The sequence below is a fragment of the Arvicola amphibius genome, chromosome 6 (assembly GCF_903992535.2).
Source record: "Arvicola amphibius chromosome 6, mArvAmp1.2, whole genome shotgun sequence".
In the NCBI taxonomy this organism is placed as follows: domain Eukaryota; kingdom Metazoa; phylum Chordata; class Mammalia; order Rodentia; family Cricetidae; genus Arvicola; species Arvicola amphibius.
Window position 1 is genome coordinate 115,798,588 of NC_052052.2, and position 25,641 is coordinate 115,824,228.

At 46.0% G+C, this 25,641-nt stretch overlaps 1 protein-coding gene across 1 annotated transcript in view; it reads right to left on the minus strand.

The window, feature by feature from the left end:
• Nucleotides 1-1,225: 1,225 nt before the first annotated feature.
• Nucleotides 1,226-25,641, minus strand: part of Actn2 (actinin alpha 2) — a 70,705-nt gene continuing 46,289 nt past the window's right edge. The window contains exons 9-21 of the mRNA XM_038333612.1: nt 25,119-25,211; nt 22,501-22,731; nt 21,529-21,676; nt 19,357-19,507; nt 13,931-14,039; nt 11,984-12,124; nt 10,374-10,556; nt 9,087-9,221; nt 7,962-8,141; nt 6,812-6,958; nt 4,573-4,638; nt 3,023-3,181; nt 1,226-1,384 (exon numbers count right to left, since the gene is read on the minus strand). Coding sequence (XP_038189540.1) covers nt 1,226-1,384; nt 3,023-3,181; nt 4,573-4,638; nt 6,812-6,958; nt 7,962-8,141; nt 9,087-9,221; nt 10,374-10,556; nt 11,984-12,124; nt 13,931-14,039; nt 19,357-19,507; nt 21,529-21,676; nt 22,501-22,731; nt 25,119-25,211 — 1,902 coding nt within the window. The remainder of the gene's footprint in view (nt 1,385-3,022; nt 3,182-4,572; nt 4,639-6,811; nt 6,959-7,961; nt 8,142-9,086; nt 9,222-10,373; nt 10,557-11,983; nt 12,125-13,930; nt 14,040-19,356; nt 19,508-21,528; nt 21,677-22,500; nt 22,732-25,118; nt 25,212-25,641) is intronic.

Genomic DNA, 25,641 nt, shown 5'->3' on the forward strand with positions numbered 1-25,641 from the left:
AATTCCACTGACAACATGACAGAATCACTTATATTTAAGTCCAGTTGATCGTTGGATAATAATAAAAAAAAATGCTAGAATCCCAAACATGTCCTCCCAAGGATAACCACATAAACATAAAAGGCATGAAGATTCATCTTAAACATCAATCCTTCACCAGACCTGTGGAGTACCAATGTAGGATTGTTTCCGCAACGAATCATGGATGTTTTGGTTTACCCACTTTCACTCCCGTCTGTGCTTAGATCACCCTGTTTTCATAGTATTCAAGTGGTCACTTAATCAAAGAAATAAACCTACCTATCCTTTCATTTCATTTAGCCAAAAATTCAGAGAGAAGCCCACAGGTAAAGTACCACTACATCACACGGTACTGAAACTGCTTCTGCCTGGTGTAGGCTGGGAAGAACGAGCTGCAAGAAGTATGTTGTGGGGTATTTGTACACTGTGTGAAGATATATTGCTGCAATTTGTTTAATAAATAGCTGAGAGGCCAATTGCTAGGATGGAGGTGTAGGCGGGCCTTGCAGGCAGAGAGCGGTAGGAGTAGATCATCGAGGTGCAGGGGAGACGCCATGAGATATGGAGGGAGTTGGACATCCAGAATGAAAGAAAGGTGAAAAGCGAGGGTAAAATGTAGATGAATAGAAGTGGGTTAACTTAAATTGTAAGAGCTAGTTAGAAACAAGCCTAAGCTATAGGCTGAGTTTCATAATTAATGAGTCTCCATGTCACTACTAGTGAGCTGGCTGGCGAGACAGAGAAAAACTCATTACAGAGAACCATCCGAGCATTTGTACAAGTGCATGCGTGTGGAAGTCAGAGGAAAGCTTGTGGTTCTCTCTTCCAGGGGTCAAACTCAGATTGTTAAGACTTTACTGAGCCATCTTTTTTTTTTTTAATGTAGATTCTGAGGCTCAGACTCAGGTTTTGTGCTTACATGGCAAGTACGTTATAGACCAACCTTTCTTCTTAGTCCCTCCCTCGCTCCAATCTTTCTTTTGTTGTTGTTGAGACAGGGTCTTACTATGTATCCCTGGCAGGCCTGAAACTCACTAGGTAGACCAGGCCTGTGCCTCTGCTTCCCAAGTGCCAGGGATAAAGGCATGCACCACCATCTCCAGTTCACCACACCTCTTGATAAAATTTGTCAAAGTTTCCAGGAAACAACCTATACTTCAGCCTTTATTGCATTCTGATAGGGCCAGGGATTACAGAAACAGCATCACAGGTCACTTTCCCCATAGAGGGCAGAGGAGAAGGCAGTGTAATCCAGGGCCCCAGGAACACTGCCCGGGCCTGAGTACGGGGGCATTCTCTTGATGCAGTACTGGGCCTGATCTGGGGGCAGCTCTCGGCGAAGCTCCTCTGCCAAGATGTAGGGCTGGGAAAAAAAACACACAAGGGATGCAAGTTAAGCGCAGAGAACACTAGAGCATAAACCATCTTAATATTTACACATTTCTTATGTTGCAGGGCTTACAGGTAGAGTGTTTACTAGCCACGGTATCAGGTAATAAAGGCTGTTGTGTATAGGGTGAGTCTACAAGTGGTCAGCAGGAAGTTCCATATGCTTCTTAGAAACACAGAGAATTATCCCCAATAGTTCCCAAGCAGGGCCAAACGTGAGTGATAAACATTGTAACCTAAACTTCCCACCTCACTAAGGGGACACGGGAGTACGTCATATGACGTCACATGGCTGGTGTTTTTAGAAAACAGAGACCCTCTCATGCTGTTTATTAAAAATATGGAAGTATGGCCGGGCGGCGGTGGCGCACGCCTTTAATCCCAGCACTTGGGAGGCAGAGGCAGGCGGATCTCTGAGTTCGAGGCCAGCCTGGTCTACAAGAGCTAGTTCCAGGACAGGCTCTAGAAACTACAGGGAAACCCTGTCTCGAAAAACCAAAAAAAAAAAAAAAAAAAAAAATATGGAAGTATGTTGCTGCTAGGAAAGAATAAACTTCTCTTAAAGAAAAAGTAAGATTGCTCTCAGCCTTAGCGTCATCTTCTTGGAAGTCTGCAATGAGAGCAAAGTAGAGGAAGAAGAGGATGCACAGGCTGAAGAGCCAGAGAAGAAAGACAAGGCAGAGGTCCAAGCAAACCTGCTTGCCTGCCCATGAAGACTGAAGGAGCAGACGTAAAGAATGCTGAAGGCCAGGACTCAGGAACAAGTTGTTGGACAGTGTGCCGCTGTTGGTACAAATCTTAGGGTTCCTGGAACCCTAAGTGCTCGCAGAGACCACTGAGACTTGACTGCCTTCATGACAACCAAAACAGTCCTGCCAGTCCTCTGCCCTGGACCTGTGGCATTCTAGACTAGTTAGATTCTCGCATGTGGCCAAGTTGAGTTACAATAAACCATCTTTCTCACTGTCTCAGTTGAAAAATACAAAAATAATTAAAAAAAAGTAAAAAGTAAGATTGACATCTGGGGACAGAGGTCTTAAAAGCATACACATACGGGAGTTCCCCTTTGAGAAGCCTCACCCACCCATGTTCTGGGATGAACTTTACTCTTTCCCCAAACTTCTGTCTTACTATAAACCCCTGATTAATTCATATTAGAAATGTCCAGTTGATGAATTGACTCTGCAGGTAAAGACTGTGCAAGCCTGGAGAACACTGCTTGTCCCTGGGACCCATGTAAAGGCAGAAGGAGAGAAATATCACACACACGCACGCACGCACGCACGCACACACATGCGCATGTGCACACACACACAAACCAATTTTTAAAAGCCTGGATATAGCATTATGTATCTATCTATAATCACTCCTATGGTAAGATGGGAGGTGGAGGCAGGAGAATCCCTGAGAATTTGCATCAAGCTAGCCTGGCTTATAAAGCAATGCACAGAAGGGACCATATCTCAAACAGGGAGACGGCAAGGCTGACATCCAAGGTTGCCTTCTGACCTCCACACACACCATACCCATGTTTATGGTGTACTTACTGCCCCCAGATACCCAAAGATAATTTTAAAAGTTTTAAAACAAAAGAAAGTCTATCCAAGCAGACCTTATCGGAAGCCAGGATCCGGAAGGAGGCGATGACCTGCTCAGCAGTGTCGGTGTCTGCAGTCTCTCTAGTCATGAAGTCAATGAAGGACTGGAAGGTGACAGTGCCTTGTCCGTTGGGATCAACCAGGGTCATAATTCGGGCAAATTCAGCTTCGCCCTGAGACAAGGTGACGTAGAGACAGTAAGTGCTTCAGGGTTTGAAAACTTAAGGGAGCCTCCACATGGTTCTCCTCACTCTGGAAATGGCTTAGGTTCATCTCCATCTGTTTTAAAAGCTGCTGCAGCATCGAGCCAGAAGCCCCTGCGTGTCACAAGTCCTTCTATTTTGTAGCCCATGTCGCCCTTCTGAATCACATTATATAATTAGGAAGATTAACTCATCCAGAGTTGCAAAGTGGAATTACTAAGTAAGATGGCACTTGTTCCTTAGTATAAATTACCAGAGGAATCAAAGAAGGTCATGTTTAAAACACTCATTAAACCTGAGAGTATAGCCCAGCATCGGAGCATCATACCAGCATTAGGCTAGTATATCCCCCAGCACTGAAAAAAAAAAAGCTTTCAAAACAGTGCTTTGTATATAAGCAGGGTGCATACCTGTAATTATGCTACTTAGGAAGCTGAGGCAGAAGAATGGCAAGTTTGAGGCCAGCCTGGAGTACACAGCAAATTCCAAGCTATCATCATCTGGGCTACAAAACAAGATTCCCCAAGTGCTGGGACTACAGGCAAGTCACCCACCTGGTTTTCTGGCTTCGTTTAAAAATTTATATATTGAACTTATTCTTGCAGTGCCCAGGTTAGAGGCAGAGGTGAGAGGATCTCAGCAAGTGCAAGGCCACCCTGGCTGTCTAGCAAGATACTGTTTCAAAAATTGATAAATATGTAACTCCTCAAAGGGAAACTGAGTACACTATGATAGTCACAGCTCACGGTAAACATGGTTTTCTTAGCTGATGTATTACTATAGTCTCTCTCTCTCTCTCTCTCTCTCTCTCTCTCTCTCTCTCTCTCTCTCTCTCTCTCTCTCTCTCTCCAGAGATCTCACTATTTAGCTCTAGCTGTCCTGAACTCTCAGTGTACAGTAAGCTGGTCTGGAATGCAAAAAGATCTGCCTGCCTTTGCCCTGCGAGAGCTGGGATTAAAGATTTACAACATCATGCCCAGCCCCTAAGAATCTATCTTCTATCTTCTAAAATATTAAAGGAAAACACACTGTAAAACTCAGGCCATTGCACACTTTATGTGGTTTTAGTGAAGTGTGCAAATTATATTAATAAAACTTTTAGAAATCACCAGGAAATCCCACATCCTTGATGCTTTCACCATAAGGAAACCTTGCTGGTTACTGAATAATTAACTGAATAATAATAATAATGAATTTTTAACTCTGTAGCTTTATTTTTATACACTGACAGGCAGATCTTCAAAAGGCATTGCCCTGTGATATGAAAATAAGCCAATTCAATAACTTATACATCATTTATTTCCCGCAGTCTAGGCTTGATACGGTATCAGACCTCAGTTGAACTTCAGCTTGTGTCTTACCAAGTCGTAGCCCATGGAAATCAGGCAGGCTCTGAAATCCTCGTGATCCATCAGGCCGTTCTTCCTCTGGGCAAATGCAAAGAACAGAGAAAGGGCAGTTAAGAACGAGATGAACAGCTCTGCCTGACCCAGCACCCAGTGAGCAAGATGGTAGGGAAAGGGTGACCTGCAGCCCAGCCAAGACCAGAGGTCATCTCTGACTTACAGGAGGGCAAAGCCACCAATACAAGAGCATTATAAAATAGCCTGTTTAGTAGGGAAGAGGAGACTAGGCTGTAACTCGGTGGAAGTTTCTTATGTGCCTGCCCTAATATGCATGAGGCCCCAGGTTTGATCCTCAGTACTGCAAGGTAAAATAAGGAAAAGGAGGCAGGTGCTAGAAAGACTAAAATGAAGAGAACCCACATTAAAGGCAACATAAGTAGTCAGTTGGAGCTCGCCACTGCCACCTACTGATAACAGCACATACTGCAAACATTTCTAGAGCTGAAATTGGAAACTTACGGCTCAACCAGACTTGGGACCTAGTATCCAGATACAGTGCTGGCTGGGAATGGAACCCAGGGTCAGATGTAGGGGTCTCATCTGTGTGGCAAGCCCAACGGCACAGTGGTCTCAGGTCTGTATAAGCAGGGAAGCTGACGTAAAATCTTGGGTGGGATGCAAAATGTTGCTTTGTACATGTCTCAGGGTTGTGAGGGGGGGACAGCTAACATGCGAACACCCATATGACTTTATTGGTAATTTAGTTGATTTTGTGCACCCGGGAAATGGCCAGTTTGGAAAGCTAGTGGTAGAAGTTCTGTCTTCTGTGAATGGGACCTGTGTTGGCTCTTAGGCCTGCGGGTCTAGCCCTCCCCAATGTCAGCCACTCCGCAGCCCTGCGCGTTGCCTTACTGCTCCCATGTCTGCTTCCCTTGGTGTCCTGTTCTGGCTCTTACCCTTGCTTTAGCACAATAACTCTGTAGGTGGGAACGCTTCTCTCCTCCTCTCAGAGGGTCACTTGCTGGAGAAGATCATTATGTGCAGACTCCCTGGCTTTGCTCCAGGATGGCCTCCCACTGCTGGGGTAGGAGGACTGGCTTTCCTGTGACGGCAATCTTCTCTTGCCCTCAGAGTTTGGAATGACTATGTCACCTATCACTCTTCCCTCGCACACAGCCTTCAAATCTTGCCCTAAAGCACTGGAGACTTCTGCTCCGTTTCAGACCTTCACTCCAACACACGCATGCACACACGCACACACACACACACACACACACACACACACACACACTCCCATCTGTCATCTTGATGACCCAGAAACACAGCTCTGGTCATACCATCCTGTGCTCTATGGCATTCAGCAACTGAGCTGTCCACTGGAGGGCGCTCTCCATCCATACCCTCCAAGGCCCTGCCATCCCATCTGACTGTTTTCTCTCTTTCTCTTCTTTTTTTATTTCTTGAGACAGGGTCTTACTATGTAGCCTTGGCTGTCCTGGAACTTACTATGTAGACCAAGCTGGCCTGGAACTCACAGAGATCCTCCTGCCTCTGCTCCCTCATGTTGAGATTCAAGGTGTGTCCCATCTTGCTGTCTAGTGAGAGCATGAAGTAATCTCTTACCCCAACACACCCCAAGACAACTTTTTCTTTGTTTCCAATATTTAAGCTTTGTTGTATCTTTTTGTGTTTTTTTTTCTTTTTTTGTTTTTCAAGACAGGGTTTCTCTGACAGCCCTAGCTGTCCTGTAACTAACTCTGCTGGTCTTGAACTCACAGAGTCAGCCTGCAGCTGCCTCCAGGAGTGCTTGGATTAAAGGCATGTGCCATCACCCAACATCTTTTTTTTTTCTTTCTCTCAAGCTGAGGACTAAACCCAGGGCCTTTTACCCAGGGAGCTAAATCCCCCAATCCCAGGAAACAAAGCAAAAGCCTCGATGCACTGTCAGCTGGCCATGGGCATCAGGAGTTACTACTGCTTATCTGATAGCTAGTTCCCTTAGTATCACTCGGTCTCCTTCTGAACGTTTTGGAGTAGCAAGACTTGAAGGGACTAGCCTGGCACAATGGCACACTCCTGCCATCATCTTAGTACTTGGGAAGTGGAGGCAGGAACACCAGGAGTTCAAGGTCATCCTCAGCCAGCAGGGAGCTCAAAGCCAGCCTGGGATCCATGAGACTTCAAAGACTCAAAGTGACAGTGTGCATGCTATTGCAGCTGTGAGTGCCTTCCAAACAACTAGAGAGAGTGGTACCCTGTCAAAGTGGTTGAAGGAAGCTCTGAACTCGTTCATCTGCTCCTGGGTGATGCCCTTCGCATCTCTTGTCAGGATCTGGGTCTCCACCTCGTTGATGGTTCTGGCGATGGTCGTTAGGAGCAACTCCCATCCAACGCGAATATGCTACCAAGGAGAAGAACCAACAGTCAGCTAGGTCTGGGAGGTTCTAGTGTATCACTGTCACAAGAGGAGGGGGACTCAACTAAGCAGAAAGTAAGCATGGCTTGGTATAAGTTTTCTATACTTATTTTATTAATTATTATTATTATTATTATTAGTGTGCAGAGATCATAAGGAAAATCTGGAGTCAACTCCCTCCTTCTAACTTCACGCGGGTTCCTGGGACTCAGCTCAGATTGCCAGGCTTTATAGCAAGTGCCTTTACCTGCTGAGCCATCTCACCAGCCTGGCTTCCAGATACTTAAGATATTTATTTATTTAATTTACATATATTTGGAACTAGGGGTTAAAGCTAGACCCTTGCATATACTAGGCGAGTGTTCTACGACTAAACTATATCTCCAGCCCCGTTTCACAGATTAAATATTCAACATGTGGTCTATTTGTTACTAAAGACATCTTCTCACTTACCAAATAGCTGGATGGGCACTGGGTTATACCCAATGACTCCCAGGAAAGATCAAACTGAGCCAGACTGGCAGAAATGGGGACAATCTTGACTTTATATGCTAATTTTAAAAATAACTAATAAAAATGGGCATGGTGGCACATGCCTGTAGCATGTAGAAGGTGGAGGTAGGAAGATCAGAAGTTTGAGGTAATTTTCAATTACGCAGTCAGATCCAGGAGTGTTTTGGGAATATGAGACCATGTCTCAACAACAACAACACCCTAACCAAAAAACAGTGGGAAGAAATGAGGATTATTTAAGTTCTGGTAACCTCTCCATCACTGTGGCAATAATAAGGTTGACAATTAACTACTGTTTGGTGCTTGCAACAATTCAGTGCTTTTTCATACACAGTAAGTAGGAAGACTTAAATATCTCTAGTGTTCACACGTGTAGAATTTACCAGAAACAGAGGGGGAGATGTGCATGGGGAAACAAGCTGAGAGGGTGTCAAGGTTGGTGGCAAAGAGCAGGTTGCCCAGCTGCTCTTCCTACCTCCATGGTGTAGTTCGTATGCTTGTTGTCGAAGACCAGGGCCTCCTGGATGAGCTGGTGGTCGCCCTCCAGCTTGTCAATGTTGTTCTTGTAGTTGATGATGTTGTGCTCGTACTGCTTCAGCTGGTTCATCTGGTCCTCCAGGGCCCCCGTGATCTGGATGGAGCTCCGAGCAATCTCCTGTGTGTGGGGTTTGGGGGGCACTCAGTGAGTGGGGCAGTCTCCCAGGGGCAAGTAGGGGACACTCTTAGTGGTGGGGGAGCCGAGGGCACTTGGAGGCAGACAGAGAGACAGAGAGTGGGCCTTTGGCTTTGTGCCAGGGGCCATATTCACATCAGGCAGCCCAAGGCACTGAATGTTCCCAGGCAGACAGCTCTGGTCTCCTAGGAGTGACCACAGGATGAGCTCATCATCAGATATTAGGACACTGGGGTTTGGAGAGGGAGGAGAGGCTCATAAGGTGGAGTTCATGTCTGTCTAGAGAATGGGGAAAGAAAATCAACCACCACAATTCAAACAGGAGTAAGGAAAGTCCTGCCAGCACTCTTGAAGGGTGGAGACAGAGACATGTCTTGAACACAGCTATTGTGCACTGGGCACTAGGACTGACAGACATTGGCAGAGCTGCCAGACAGGTATCAGATCACTGGGGAGAATTTCTTATAATCTTAGGTGTTTCTACCTCTAAAAGTTTTTACAGCAAGTGCCTTCACAATTTAACTCATCCCAAAGGGGGACAGGAAATGTTCCCTAGCTATTGTTAAAAAGTTATAAGATGAAGCCAGACCCTCAGTACCTTCCAATGCCATTGTTCCTTGGATGTTCTAGAAACACAAAATATGTGTGACTATTCACTTGCCCTCTTTAGGAGTGGATGATTAAAAATCTAGCTCCTGGTGAGACCAAACCTGAGAAAGAGCTTTGTCGTTGATGAAAGACGGCAGCAGGAAAGACCCCTCTTTCAGTGTGCCTCCCCTACACTCCAACCTTTCCAACAGCGCTTGGCATGGAGAGACAAAGGTCACGAAGAACGTGGGGCAGACAGAAAACCAGGCAAGGATGTGCTGTTCTGAAGCTCCGTACCAATTCCAGGCTCCGGAAGTCCCCAGGAAGGGTGCTACCTACCTCCATCTTGTTCTGGATCCAGGGCCCAATGGCATTAGCCTGGGCAGCAAACTGGCGCCGCAGACGCTCATTGGCATGCTGGCGAGCCAGCTCCTCCTGCAGGGACTGATCCCGGATGGGCACCAGCTGCTTCACCTGTCAGAGCCCAAGGATAGTAGGATGAGAGGCCAGCTCAGGTCTCCTAGGAGTGACCACAGGATGAGCTCATCATCACATATTAGGACACTGGGATTTGGAGAGGGAGGAGAGGCTCAGGGAACAGAGGGGAAAGGGAGTCCCCGCTCAAGGGATTAGTTCTGTCTGCTACCTTGTGACCCTAAGGCACTACTGAAAGAACAGGTTAGTCAAGGGTATTGAAGAGTTTGTCTAAGGACATGAGGAGTTCTCTCCCTGCAGCATCAAGCCCTTGAGGGTTGAGACAACAGTACAGGATCACGAACTTGAATGTGGTGATGTGACATCTTAATCTTCACTCTCCCGGATGGAAAGTTAGCATTTCCTTTATCTATGAATGTGGGCATCAGATGCACACAGGAGATGGTGACTGTCACAACAGTGCATGTACGTGTGCAAGTGTGGGCATGCACGTGTTCCACGCACACACACATTACAGCACACATGTGCAAGTCAGAGGACAGCTTTGTGGAGTTGGTTCTCTCCTATTTAAGTGGGTTCTGGGGATTGGGTCCCCAGGCTTGCACACCAAGTGCCTTCACCCACTGAGCCATCTCAGGCCAGGGTTTTAAAACATTTCCTTGACAGTATTAATACCATAGCCAACATTTACTTTGCCAAAATTTATATTTTCTTTAAGGAAAATAACTCTACTTTCTTTCCCCACAAATCACAGAAGTTGCTAAATAACAGGACAATTTAACTCATCTATAAAACCTGGAAGGAAAGAAAGCCTGAGGGTGACGCTGAATTAGGTCTTCCTTCCTCCCCCAGCCCTTTCTCACCACGTACAGTCCATGGCCAACTGTCCACCTAATCCTTCCCATCCCATGCCCAATCCATGGCTGCTCATCTTGTCCCTCCCTTACCCCCACCCAGCCCCAGCCTCATCCCACACCCCAGCTTCACCCCCACACCCAGCCCCAGCCTCATACCCATACCCCAGCTTCACCCCCACACCCAGCCCCAGCCTCATACCCACACCCCAGCTTCACCCCCATACCCAGCCCCAGCCTCCATACACACCCCAGACCCAACCTCCACACCCAGCCCCAGCCTCACCCCACACCCAGCCCCAGCCTCACCCCCAGCACACAGTCCACAGCCACCCACCTTTTCCCACTTGTTGCGCAGTTCATCCATGGTGACAGTGCTGTAGGGGTTGCTGGAGCTTATCCGGATGTTGTAGCTCTGGATCACCTTCTCCACCTCATTCTGGATGGCCAGGATGGACTGCCGTTCCCCATCAGCCTCAGGCAGGGTAGCCTTGAACTGCTCATGCGCGGTGATCAGACTCTATGCCAGGAAACAGTGCAGAGAGCCAATCTGACAGGAGTGTCAACTGTATATTTATTTATTTTTAGGCAAGGTTTCAAGTAGCCAGACTGGCTTTGACTTGCTATGAAGTCACAAATTACCCCGAACTCCTGATTTTTCTTCTGGGATTACAGGCATGTACACCACACCCAGACTTTTAGTGTGAACTTTGTATGTGTGTTCAGATGTATATACACATATGTGGAGGTCAGAGGTTCCACTTGCTTTGCTAGCCAGGGACTCTCACTGGCCTGGCGGCTCTCTGATTAGACTACTCTGGCTGGCCAGCTAGTCCCAGCCTGTCTCTATGTTCCCAGTACTGGATCACAAGTATGTGCTATCAACTCCAATTTGTTGTTTTTTCAAAACTTAGATTCTAGGGATTGAACTCACGACTGTGTGCCCACAAGGCAATACTTTACTGACCAAAGCCAGTCCTCATGACATACCAATTTTATTGGAAATAGAATTACAAATGTATGTTTTCTTTGTATCTTATTAGATCTCAAATTAGCCATAAACAGGTTATGAATAAACTGGGTCCTCGGTACTTGACAGTAGCTGTTCCTCCTAACACCAAAGCCAGTGAGTATTATTTATAGACTTAATTAAATGCTCTGAAGAAATATAAAAGGAAGGCACTTTAATTGGTAGCAAGCAGAGATTTTGTTTTGGAGATTCTTTTGTATGTGCGTATATGTGGTGTGTTCACATGTGGTTACATGCATGTTGTGTGTACATGGGAACCAGAGGTCAATATCAAGTGTCTTACTCAATCTAGAATCTTATTATTTTCCTTTTCTTGTCTGATTTTTGTTTTTGTTGTTGCTGTTCTGTTTTGTTTTTTGAGACAAGGTTTCTCTGTGTAGCCCTGACTGTCCTGGTTCTAGTTCTGTAGAGCAGGCTGGCCTCCAACTCAGAGATCTGCCTGCTTCTGCCTCCTGAGTGCTGGGATTAAAGATGAGCCACCACTTGGCTTTTATTTTCCCTTTTTATAGATTTATTTTACGTGTGTGTGTGTGTGTGTGCGTGCATGTGCGGTGTAAAGGTGAGTTCATACATGGCATACAATGTATGTGGTAGTCAGTTCGCTCCTTCCATCATGTGGATTCTGCTGATTGTACTCAGATTGTCAGGACCTGGGGGAGAGGGGGTGGCAACTAAGCCATCTTCCCAGGCCAGAACCTAGGCGCTATATACATATTAAGGCATATACATACACACATACATGTGACATGAAAATGGAAGAGAGACTATTTGAGAAAGGAAGGAGACGAGCAGAAGTGGGGTTCGGAGAGGGTAATGTAGAATAAAGACTCGGGCACGGGAAATACTTGAGCAGAACACATTCCTCTATACAACAAACACGCACTAGTTGAACGAGTACTGAGCTCGAGTCCCCTCACCTGGATCTCCTCAATGCTGTGGACGATGAACATGTCCTGCAGGTCCTCCATGGCACCCTCCATCCAGTTGTTGAAGGGCGCAGCTCTCTTGGCAAACTCCAGGTGCAACTGGTCAATTGTTTCTAGCAGTTTCTCAGTTCTCTGAAGATTAAATAGAAGCGAGTGTTATCAAGGATTAAATACATTTTTTAAAGCCCTAAGATGTGCAAACACATGTAAATAAATATGTATCCAGTTCAATAAAGTATGTCCTGCTATGTGTCCTCGCTGCTGCTGGAATGATGGCGATCCCTCCCTGTCTCTGAGAGACCTTCTCTGATTGTTTAGTTTTGGTGTTGGGTCAGAACCCATGGCCTTGGCTATGCTGGGTAAATACTCCACCACCGAGTTTATTCCCTGGGGGCCTTTGGAATTAAAGAAGAATTTAATACATTTAAAGAATCTGAAGTGCTCCTCTTGAAAATTCACAGATATACAACTTCTGTCAGCTAAATCTGTGACTGATTGATTGACTGATTGATTGATTGAAAGTCTCATGGATCCCTGGCTTGTCTAAATTTTTTCTTTCTTTTGCCTTTTTGTTTTTTTGAGGCATGATCTCATTTTGCCCTGGAACTCACTATATAGACCAGGCTGGCCTTGACCTCACAGAGATCTGCCTGTCTCTGCCTCCCAAGCACCGGAATTGGAGGTGTGTGTTAGTAAGCCCAGCTTTGCCTTGAACTTTCTAAACAGCTTAAGATAACCTTGGACTTCTGATCCTTCTACATCTACCTCCTGAGTTTTGGTTAGTCACTGATAACAGGACACAGCTTTATGGACAGCGGGAAATGATCCTAGGCCCTTGTATGTACAAGACAAGCACTTTACCAACTGAGCTACATCTCCTGGCTTATTTTCTAGCATTTCCCTTCCATATCTGTTGCCATTTCCCAGGCACACATCTCAAGATGGGCCTGAGTCAGTCATTGGTACAGCTGAAGGGTTGGCTCAGTGGTTAAGAGCTCACACTGCGCTGGGCAGTGGTGGTGCATACCTTTAATCCTAGCACTCGGGAGGCAGAGGCTGGTGGATCTCTGTGAGTTTGAGGCTAGCTTGGTCTAGAAGAGCTAGTTCCAGGACAGCTAGGACTGTTACACAGAGAAACAAAGAAACCCTGTCTCGAAAAAGGTAAAAAACAAAACAAAACAACAACAACAAAAAACAACTCACACTGCTATTCCAGAGGACCCGAGTTTAATTCCCAGCAGCCACAGGATGGCTCACAACCATCTGTAACTCCAAGTCTAGGAGATGTGATGCCCTCTTATGGTCTCCAAAGCTGCCAGACACACAAGTGGTGCACAGCACACAAGTAGTGCACAGGCACACGAGTGGTGCACAGGCACACAAGAGGTGCACAGGCACACAGTGTTGCACAGGCACACAAGAGGTGCACAGGCACACAGTGGTGCACAGGCACACAAGAGGTGCACAGGCACACAGTGGTGCACAGGCACACGAGTGGTGCACAGGCACACAAGAGGTGCACAGGCACACAGTGTTGCACGGGTACACGAGTGGTGCACAGGCACACGAGTGGTGCACAGGCACATAAGAGGGCAAAGTGCTCATGCACAGAAATTAATTAAAAATAATGTATAAATCTCTAAAAATTTTTCAAAAGAACTTTAGGAAATTTGTAGTGATTGCTACTTAACAAACAGGGCTTCAACCATATCCCTCTCAAACGTTTTAAAATTGAAAAGTATGTTTTGTTGCTTGCTGACATGGTGCATCCCAACGCAAAGCTACCAGCCTCCCTTGGTCCTCTGACTCCCACTTCCCACATTCTTCTTAGGACTCCATTTCCTGGATAATGCTAGGTTTTCTCCACACGAGGCCATGGATAAATACAACTAACACCACTAATTTCAGTATGGAGCCTCTAGTCAGAGAGCTTTTCACCTCCAAGGCCTCCCTCCTCTTCTGGGTGAGTGTCCCCAGTCTGTCCCACTGGTCACAGATTTTCTGGCACCGATCATTGACATTCACAGCATCGTGATAGTCCAGTTCACTAGGAAAAGCAAGAAATAAAGATTAGTTCTCGCAGATGGTGTGAGGAAATAGATACAAGCTGGAACTAAACAGGGAAGAGGTGTGTATGAGTGCGTGAGCGCGATGTGTGTGCGCGAATACGTGCATGGATGGATGTACACGCAAACGTGTGCACATGCACGTGGAGACCAGAGGTAAACACTGACAGGAATTATCTAACAACTCTCTCTTCTTCTTCTTCTTCTTCTTCTTCTTCTTCTTCTTCTTCTTCTTCCTCTTCCTCTTCCTCTTCCTCCTCCTCCTCCTCCTCCTCCTCCTCCCCTCCTCCTCCTCCTCCTCCTCCTTCTAGATGAGTCTTCCAATGTCCAGGGCTTTGTATTATTCAGCTGGGTTGACTGGCTAGTGAGCTCTGGGAATCTACCTGTATCTGTCTCCCTAGAGCTAAAATTAATGCTTGTTAAAAAAGAAGATTTGTGTGTGTGTGTATGTGTGTGTGTGTATGTGTGTGTGTGTGTGTGTATGAGCGCTCCTGTGGAGCACAGAAGAGGGCGCCTGACCCCTGGAGCTAGGGTTAAAGGCGGTTGTGAGCTGCCTGACATGTGTTCTGGGAACTGGCCTTGTGTCCTCTGCCAGGGAGGTCTCCAAGCACTCAGCCACCGAATCATCTCTCCAGTCCTTGTGCCAGGGTTTTGAACATGGGTTCTGCGTGATCAAACTCGGGTTCTCGTGCTTACACAGCAAGCACTTCACTGAGCCATCTCCCATTTTCTTACCCCTACACCCATGCCTTTTTACAAAAAGGCCTAATAGAAAACTGGTAGGGAGGCTGGAGAGATGCTCAAATGCTAAAGGCACCTGCCACCAAGTCTGACAACCTGAGTTTAATGCCTTGATTGTCCCCTGACCTCCACTAATGTGCTACTGTAATTAATACTTGACACAGACAAGGGGACCCCTGGGGCTCACTAGGCAGCTGGCGTAACCGAATCAGGTAAGCCCTTTTCCTATTAAGAAATTCTGTCTTATCAGAGAAAAACATAGAGCTCAATAAAAATCAATTTAAAAAAAGAAATTCTGTCTTTAAAAAAAATGTAGACAAGTGAAAACATTTGAGGCTGACCTCTCCCCATCACTCTCAGGGGCCCCCAACTCCCACCCCCAACATACACACAGGCAAAACACAAATGTAATAGAAAATGGTAAGGAATGTCAGGGCTTTGTGAACTGTCCCCGTTGGACGCATTATCATTTGGAATAAATTATAAGAATGACTAAAAATCATGTTATTCAGCAGTTTTTAAAACAGACAGCACTGTCTTCTTAATGTCTCTCGCCAGTTTTCTCTTCCCGTGTCCTCTCTGAGGTCTCCTGAGAGCATGACTTTTAAATGGAAACTACAAGGAGCCAACTCTCTGACCCAGGTCAGTCCAGAAAGCAAGCCGCAGCCACGGGGCCTGGAACGCTGGAACATTAAAATGAGTCACAGGGAAGGAGGTGTCCGCTTGCAGGGCTCTGTGTCCTTCGCTCCTCTAGAAGGGCACACAGCTTGCTGCCTACTGAGTGACCAGTCCAGGAGGGTGCAGGGACATTAATGAGCAGAGTCTTCTAAAACTGGGCAGGATGGAGCTCTTCCATTTAGGGACAAAGACTCTTTGGACTGTTAGATGCCTCCAATGTGGTAAAACAAAACAAAACATAAAGCCTGGGTGAAAGTTAACCTCATCTCAGAGATCAATGCCTGAGTACTTCATAAAACCCAACCACTCTGCTAAGCTAAGAAGAGAGCAAGTACTGGGGACAACAGAGGCATTTGCAGGAGGCTTTAAAGACAACCTGAGAAGAGGCCTGCTCCCCTGAAACCACTCCTCTGAGGCTCCGGTCTGCTTCTCTGCTTATTCAACATCGAGTTAAGGCAGTAGTTGCTCACCATGTTAAAAAAAAAACTGATGGCATATTTATTTATTTATAAATAAGTGTGTATGTGTGCATACACTCATGACACAGCAAGTGCATGGAGGTCAGAGGCCAACTTGCAAGTGTCAGTTCTCTCCTTGTGTCATGTGGGCCCTGGGGAATTGAACTTAGGTCATCGAGACCGGCCACAAGCACTGTTACCCTCTATCTCGCAGCCCACTGCCTTTTCTTCTTTCATATACTAGTTCATGTTCATTTCTCTTCTGTTTGTGTTGCTGGACAGGAAATACATATGACTGTTATCTGAGTGTTCTTCCAGAACACTCTGGTAGGAACAGAAGAAGTTCCCCATCACCTCATTAAAGGTTGTCCAGTTCTTAAGAGCAACCACTAGCTATCTACAAAGACACACTTTTCTTGTGACCAAGGCTGGCTAAGATTCTTTTTTTTTCTTTTTTCTTTTTTTTTTCTTTTTGGTTTTTCGAGACAGTGTTTCTCTGTTTTCTCATTTTTTTTTCTGGCTAAGATTCTTGTGTCTACTTTGGTTATAAACCAAAAAACAAATCTAGTAAATGTCCCGAGCAGCTCTACAACACTGATATAAAAGACAAAGGCAGTAGATCTTTAAAGAGTAAACATTAGGAAGACAAGTCCAGATAGATCCAGAAGTATCTAAATATTTCAATCTGAAATGTCCCTTATGGTTTTATGTTTTGAATGCTTAGTCCCTAGTTCGTGGCACGAATTTGAAGAAGGCAGAGTCTGGTCGCATAGGTGAGTCACCGAGGGTGGGCCTTAGAAGGCCATGCTCATCTCTGGTTCCACTCTAGACGTGATGGCTAGTTTCATGTCAACTTGATGCAAGCTAGAGTAACCTGAGAGGGTGCAGGGGACACCCTCAAATGGACAAATGGCCTGTGGGCAAGCATGTAGAGCATTTTCTTGATCAACAGTTGATGTGAGAGGGGCAGTCCCATTGTGGGTGGTCATTCTGGGATACATTAAAAAACAAACAAAAAAAATGAGGGCTGGAGAGGTGGTTCCGTGGTTAAGAGCACTTGTTGCTCTTACAGAGGACATGGGTCTGAATCCCAGCACCCATATAGTGGTTTTACAGCCATTCCTAACTCCAGTTCCCGGGGGTCCAATGCCCTCTCCTAATCTTCGTGGTTACCAAGCACACAGGTAGTACACATACATGCACACAGACAAAACACTCAAACATAAAATAAAAGATAAATCTAATAAAAAAGAAAACAATTAAAAAGAAAGAAAAAGAAATAAACTGAGCAAGCCGGGAGGAACAGGACAGTAAGCAACGCTCCCCTATGGCCTCTGCATCATTTTCTGTCTCCAGGTTAAGACAGTTAAGTTTCTGCCCTGACTTTGCTTCGTGATAGCTTATGATAACAAGACATGTGATCAGGACCTGTTTCCTTCCCAGGTTGCTTTTGGTCCTGATATTTAATCACAGCAATAGAAACCCTAAGACACTAGATCTCCCTGTTTCCTGGTCTTCTCTGTCCCGACTGACTGAAATCCTTATGAAACTCTGAGCAAAAATAAACCTTTCCCCCTTCAAGTTGTTTCTGTCAGGCATTTTGGCAACACAAATGAAAAAGTAACTAAGGAGTCAGGGAGATGGCTACCCAGGTAAAAACACCAGCTACGTAAGTCTGACAACCCAAGTTCAACTCCAGAACCCACATAAAAAGCTAAACGGCACATCCTATAATTCCAGACCTCATATGGCATGATGGGAGGGCAAGACAGCAGAAAACCCAGAAGCCTGGAGTGCACAGTACAACATCAGTAACAAGAAAGATCTTGCCTCGGTAAGGTGGAGGCAAAAACCAATCCCCGAAAGTCCTCTGATCTGTGTGCATGCATACACACACACACACACACACACAAACACACACACACGCACACACACAAGGGTATACCTATGTGCACCTTCCCATTTGCAGGCCTCTATTTCCAAAAAATATTATTAAGAAAAAGTATCTCAGCACTCAGGATGTACAGGCAGGGGGATATCTGAGTTCGAGGCCAGCCTGGTCTATACAGAGAGTTCCAGGACTTCTAGAACTCTATTGAGAAACCCTGACTCAAAAAGAAAGAGTGAATACTGCAAGAACTTTCTGCTGAACCGCAATGGAAGCACCAGTGCAGCCGCTCTGAGATTATTTCTAGGGTCTCCTTCTTTTCCCCGATTCTCATACAATGGTTCTATGTACACCTGCGTTGAGAGTGAGGGCTCACGATGACTGTTTTATGTACTTTTGAGAACTGCATAAAAATGCTGACTTATTTCTAGTATGGGCAGGAAGGGAAAGAATGTGACTAACAGTCAGATGAACACACCCTAAATCTCATGCATAGTTTCACCTCAGCTGTGTGGAGCAAACAGCACCAAAAATGCCAGGAGTAACAGCCATAATAATATAAAAATTATTTCTTAAAGTTTATGGGCAACACTTAAACTGCTCCAATTACTCACGGGAGCCATTACAGTGCACTAAATAACCTGAGTCCTCTTCAAGCCCTCACTTTATTGGTGAGTGGTTGCTAATTAGCAAAGAGCCAGCATTCAAGAAGCATCAAAGCATGACGGAAGGTACTGACAGAATGTGCGGCTAACAACGTGAAGGGTTTATAGGGGTCAACCTGAGATGTGGTGTGTTAGGAAACCCTACCTGCTAATTAAGGGGTTCATGGTCCTCAAAAGGGAGGAACCAGGGAGCAACATACTGAATTACATTTTAATTACTTTGACTTTATTGTTAAGGGATAGGCAATAAAAATTCTATTCTATTCTGAGATGGCTCGGCAGTTAAGAACACCGGTTACTCTGGCAGAGGACCTGAGTTCATTTCCCAGAACCCAGAGTTTCACAGCCATTTGCAACTCCAGTTCCAGGGGACCTGATACCCTCTTCTGCCCTACACACATACTGTACACATCCCAGGAATCACAGGCATAGAGACAGAAATGTCTATGCAATGATTAGTCCCAGCACCATGACATCTGTCCCCACAGAACAAAACTCAGAAAAGTGAGGCAGCCTGCTTCTTCAGGGCTGACATAGTGACTTCTCTCTGGCCTTTCTTTCTGCATGAGTCATGGGTCCTGCCTCCGCCCCCTCTCCAGTGTGAACCAGGCTGCTAGGCCATGGTCTCCACACTGAAACTCATTTCTTTGGAAGCAGAATAGTTTATGTGGGGTTAGGTGTGAGTGCTGGGAGGACCCAAGGACCCCGTCACAGCAAGGCTGGACCTGTTTTTACATTTCTAGATACCAAAATCATCATCCCTGGGGACTCCAGCCTGACCCCTGGAACTCAGCTGGGAAGGGTGCCCGCTCCCTGGAGAACCTGCCCATAGCCCACTGCGGCCGTCACCCGGGGCACCAGCACACACTTGAGCTCCTGAGCAATGGCCGCGATCTGCTCCACGCGGTCCTGGTGTGCAGCCAGGTCACTCTCGAAGGCCTCGTGCTTCCGAAGGAGAGCCCGCACTTCCGTCAGGGACGCCGACTCATAATCCTTCTGCAGCAGGATCTGTTCTTTGCCTGCAAAGGGGAAAGCAAGAAGCATGAGGCCAGGTCGTTATACCAACTACTCTGGAGGCTGAGGCAGCAGGATCACAAGTTCAAGGCCAGCCTGGGCAACTCCGTCTCAAAATAAAAAAGAAACAGTAGACCGCAGCTCGGTAGGGCTACCTAGGATATGCAAAGGCCGTGAATACAAGTCCCAGTATTGCCTAAATAAATGAATCAATTAATCTAAACATGAACACTCAAAGTCATACAGCAGCTTCTGCACACCAGGATGTGCTCTGAGAATACTGAGATTTAAAGGAAGGATAGGGACCAGCCTGCAAGCAACAGTCAGCCCCTCACAGGTGAGGCGGTGGTGGTGGGGAGAAGTATGAATTTTATAAAATTTAATCCGTATCATTCTAAGACACGATTGTCTTCTTCCCCATCACGACCTGCAGTTCAGTTGGAAATTATTCCCATCCATGAGCCACAAGGGGATGGCTGAATAAAACCCTTGTGTTAGCTGGGCATGGTGGTACACCTCTAATCCAATCCTAGCACCCAGGAGGCGGAGTCAAGGGCACTGTGAATCCAAGCTGAGGATGAGTGACATAGCAGAATCGTGTCTCAAACAATCGCCTGCCAGCAGGGTTTTCTTGCCCCAGGATTTGTATTTGAAAGTTATACTCTGGGGTGAAATGTGGCCCTGTTTTGCTTCTTCTGATTCTAAACATTAGAAATTTCCTTCTTGGAAACTCCACTAATTTCTCTATAAGATTTTATATGTATGTATATATATGTATACACACACACACACACACACACACACACATATATATATATATTTGGATAAGTAGTCTCTACTGCAGGTTGGCCTCGATCTCAGTATTTAGCCAAGGATGACCTCAAACTTCTAATCTTTTGCCTCTATATCCCTGGAGCTGGGATTATAGGCATGTACCACCATGCCCAATTTATGTGCTACTGGGGACTGAACCCAGGACTTTGTTGGTGTATGCTACGCCAGCATCCTACCAACTGAGCCACATTTCCAGTCCTCTCTATAAGTATTTCTTAAATCTAGATACCGCTATGACTGGGTATCCAGATCTACATTTACTCTCTGGCTAGTGGTCTATAACGATTTAACTCTGTAAAGCTGGAAATGGAAAGCAAACGTCCACAGTCAAGTGATGACAGCACTACAGTTGGAATGTGTCAGACACCGACTGAAAGATTTATCTTATGAACTCACGAATGCTTCACAGAAGCCTTATGAGGGAAACAGTTACAGTATACCCATTGTTTGCTGTTTGTTTTAAAGATTTATTTATATTTTATATTTATTTTTTTAAGACAGAGTTTCTCTGTACAGTCCTGGCTATCCTGGAACTTGTTCTGCAGAGCAGGCTGGCCTTGAACTCACAGAGTTCTGCTTGCCTCTGTCTCCCAAGGGCTGGGATTAATAGCATGTGCCACCACCACCCAGCTTATTTTTATTTTTATGTGTTCGGGTATGTATGTGTCTGTGTAGGTGTATGCATGTAAGCGCAGGTGCCCATGGATGCCAGGACAGGTCACCAGATCTCCTACAGCAGGAGTTACAAGGGTTATGAACTGGCTGATGTGGTGCCGCAAGGAAAGAGCACACTCGTAACTGCTGAGCCCTCTCTCTGAACCCCTGGTTGTTGTGTGGTCCAGGCTGAGCTGGGACTCTTGAGGCTCCTCCTGACTTAGCCCCCTAAGTGTTGGAATTATATGAATACACATACCAAGCCCAGCAAAACTCAGATTTTTTACATTTATTTATTTATACGTAAATTGTATGTGTGTGTTTGTTCATGGAGGGATGTATATACATGCCACCGTGTGGACTGTGGGTGCTGGCACATACATGCCACCGTGTGGAGTATGGAGGACGGAAGACAATTTGCAGGAATTGGTTCTGACTCGGTGTCAGGTTTGGGAGCAAGCCTCTCTATCCACTGAGCCGTCTCACTGGCCCACAACTCAGATGCTCTAAAACCAGAACCGGATTCTCATGCCCTTACCATAAGCCCATGTCTCATGCGTGGAGGCCTTCTGCCTGAACTTCTCAGCCAGGTGCTCCAAGCGCTCCAGTCTCCGAATCTCATTCAACAGCCACTCCTCATAGCCCTTCTCAGCCTGCTCCAACCTCTGCCAGGCGCCAGCAATGTCCTGAGGAATGGAAACCGTTTGAGGCCACAGGTATCGCATGCAGGCTTCTAGGGCTCCCATGCATCCTCCAACACGTGTCTAACAGCGGTGTTCTCTGGTTTCATCTTCCCTTGCCTCTTCTGCACAACTGACCATCCCGCCGGTTTGGTTTCCAAATGTCTACATCACCACGGTGGTCTTTTAAATTACCACAGCTGTTCTCATCAGCCATGCAGACGACACTCCTCCATCACACAGACACTCCTCCATCACACAGACACTCCTCCATCACACAGACACTCCTCCATCAAACAGATACTCCTCCATCACACAGACACTCCTCCATCACACAGACACTCCTCCACACGGTGGGGAGGGTACAGAGGAAGAGCTAGATAATGTCAATTACAGAGAAACATAGGCAAGGGCAAGGTCACAAGTCTGGGAGGAGGGAAGAGAGGCAGAGCATTTGCTGACACCAAGAACTGCATCATGGGAAGGAGCAGAGTGTCAGGAATGGAAGCCAGGTTTGGTGGCACACACTGATAATCACAGCTACTTAGGAAGCCAAGGCAGAAGGAAAGCAAGCTTGAGTCCAGCCTGGGCAACATAATGAATTCAAGGTCAGCCTACCAACTGAGTAAAGGGCTGGGGAGGTAGCTGAGGGGTGATATGTTTACTTTGTATTTGCAATGTCTTGGGGTCCAGCCCCAGTGATCTCTCAACCCACAAAAATGGAGCGGTTACAGGGTCACTCATCACTGCATTCACTAACAGTTACACTCGGGAAGTAGAGGCCTCCTCAGTGGACTGAGGGCAACGGGGGCTGGACTGCAGACACTCACCGACACCATCTTGCCCTCAGAGGGCATGAAAGCTGGCCGGTTGCTAATCCGAAGTTTGGTCTGCAGCGTGTTGAAGTTGATCTCTAGTTGGCACTTCTCCTGCACCTTGGGGGGCTTGTGCTTCCGACGGTAGTCCCGGAAGTCCTCCAGCTTCTTCTGCATGGCCTGCATGGTTTTCTCGGGTGTCCTGTTCTCTAGCCAGGGGATTGTGCGCCGAATCCATTCCAAGAGCTATTTCCAAGCAGAAAAGTGGGGCTTAAATGCCAGCAAACTGTTCCCAGTTCACACATAAAGGGGCCCGGTAACTGGAACCAGTTCCCCCAAGGCTCCCAAATGACTGAGCATGGTTACAACTGCACTGTCTTAAAGAGGGGCAGACAGCTCTGCACATGGGGCAATGAATGGCAGTGTCCACCCGGGGCCAGAGTGACCACCCCAGTGAGACCACACACAGGTTGGACTTCAGGTCAGCACATGACGTTGTGTTTGACAAAAGTGTGACATTTACAAGAAACGCAGCAACCAGACATTAGCAGACAAATGCTGGATGGAACCTTCAAGTTCTAAAAGGAAAAACAAAATATAACAAAGAATGGGGTTGATATACTCAGCAAGGAACTGGATTGAATAGCAAAGGTTTCGTTGAAAAGAAGCAGCTGAGCTCTAATGGGTTCACTCACTAGAGAATGTACCATAAGCCTGAGTCTGACTCTGGGCTGGAATAGGATTTATCATCTAGTTTTTATGAAAATCTACAAGCAATGAGTAAAAAGGGTAGTGGGTTCCCCAAAACTAGTACCTGCCCTTCTCTGATACCCGGGTATCAGAGATGACCTGCTCAACACCTAGTCACTTATTTATTCTTTCATTTTTTTAATTTGTTTTGAGACTTTACTTATTTTTATTTTCTGTGTATGGGTGTTTTGCCTGTATGTATATCTGTGCGTTACATGCATGAAGTGTCAGAAGAGGGTTCAGGTTCCCCTGGAACTGGAGTTACAGTTCAAACTGCATTCAAACCCAGGTCCTGCGGAAAGCAGCCTGGTTCTTAACTGCTGAACCATCTCTCCATCCCCTCTCATTTATTTAGTTTACTCATGTGTGTACTGATCCCTCAGAAAGTGTCAGCAGACTGAAATGAAAACTAGTTACGATGATGACGGCACCACAGACAGCATCCCAGAAGAGTAAACGAAGAACTGCAGGGATTCAGTGTGAATGTCCCTTAAGGCTCATGTGTCTAACACTTGCTCCTTAGCAGGTGTCTGGGAAGGTTTAGGAGGAAGCAACTCACTGGAAGCAGGCCCTGTGGTTTTCATAGTTCAGCCCTCCTTCCTGCTCTCTCTCTGATTCTTGATTGTGGATGCAATGTGACCAACTTGTCTCAGGATTCTGTTGTTTTGCCTCCTCTTTCAAGGGGACTATGTCAAAGTTCCAAGAGGAACTTTGAGTCAGAATAAACCATTTCTCCTGCAAGTTGCTTTTTTAGGGCTTTTTTTTTTTTTTTAATCACAGCAAAGAGAGCTAAACTAAGTTAATGTCAAGTAAGACAATTCCCAACAACCCTCTTTCTGTGTTGAACATACTTCACTCTTGAAGTTGAAGACTGGCCCTACTGCCAAAAAATTGGATTTTTTTCACAGAAATAATAACAATTACAAAAGAAAAAGAGTGGTGGGAATTAAATATCTAAGATTTCATTATATCGGCAGCACGAAGGTATACATTCATTTTACTTTTATTGCACTGTCATCAGGTACCTATCTGGGAAGACTAACTCCATTAATGCTGATCATTTTCATAGCACAAACCAAATATCAGGTAAATCAAGTGAAGGCAAAAATTTTATAGTCTTGCATATTTAGTTTTGTTTTCTTTTTTAACCTTTTAAACTATTTTTTAAATAGAGTTAGCCTGATCTTGAATATGGCTATTTACTTGAGTTTCATCTCAGAGGACACAGCTCTGGGTTCCTCAGTTTGGACTCATGTTACAAAAGTAACACAGGGGCAGTAACAAAGATGCCTTGGTACCCTCTATTCTATGATAAGGACAAAAAAATGAACTGTAAAAGCATTGTTCAAATCAGAAATTCATCCCCAAGGCTCCAGGGTTTTGGAAGGTGAGCCCAGATCCCACTCTGGGCCTGTGTACACACACACACACACACACACACACACACACACACACACACCAGACCTCCTCCTCCCAAAAGGTTATACAAATTCCTTTCACCTGGGGTCACAGTGCTGAACAGGGCTCTTGACACAAAGAGCACACTGCATGATGCCAGTAGCCCACAAACCAGGGGGCAAAACAAGGTGCATGAAGCTTCCTTGAGGGTCTGACCTTGAAGGGGCAGAGCTAAGACTAGAATGCCCTTCCTACCACCTTGAAACATGCAGACTATACTAAGCTTTGCAGTCTTTGCAAAGACCATAGGGGTTGGGGGGCACGTTGGCACCAGACATGTTGCTATAGAGGAAGCAACCTCTGAGACCAGGTGTGTTTTCTGCTTTCACTCTCTCTGAGATGAAAAGTACAAAAATAAACATGGACAATCTCTGCTTCACCCCTGGCTGCAGGTGGACAGAGCTGGGGCCACCCATTTCCTTTACCTCACTCGCTAGCCTCTCATATTCTTCCATCAGCCTCTCATTCTCTTGATTCACAGCAAGAACCTTACATATCCTGTTAGCTGCTGTCTCGGCCTGCAAAACACAATAGGTAAACAGGATGGCTGGTCGACAAGGGTATGCGTGCAAACACACATAAAGCAAGACATGGTCAGGCAAGGCAGGTGGAAGGAGACGGTGTGTTGGAAACGGTGCAGTCTGGGTCGGGGTGGGATAAGAGAGAGGGGATGAATCAGTTCACACCTTTTTTAGTTTTCACACAGACACGGCAGGCTGAATATACTGTAGGGAATAACGGGGAGATATCATTAGTCTAAAGCACAAGCTTTATAAAACATTGAGCAAGTTAGTAACAGAAATATGTGGGTCAAAGGAAACCAAGATCTCAGATCCCTGACTGTCCGCCTAAATGCTCCTGAATACTGACCCTACTGCTACAGGGGGGAATGACTCTGGCCTTGAGAAATCAGAGCTGAAGTGATTGGGTCCTGTTACCATGTCATTG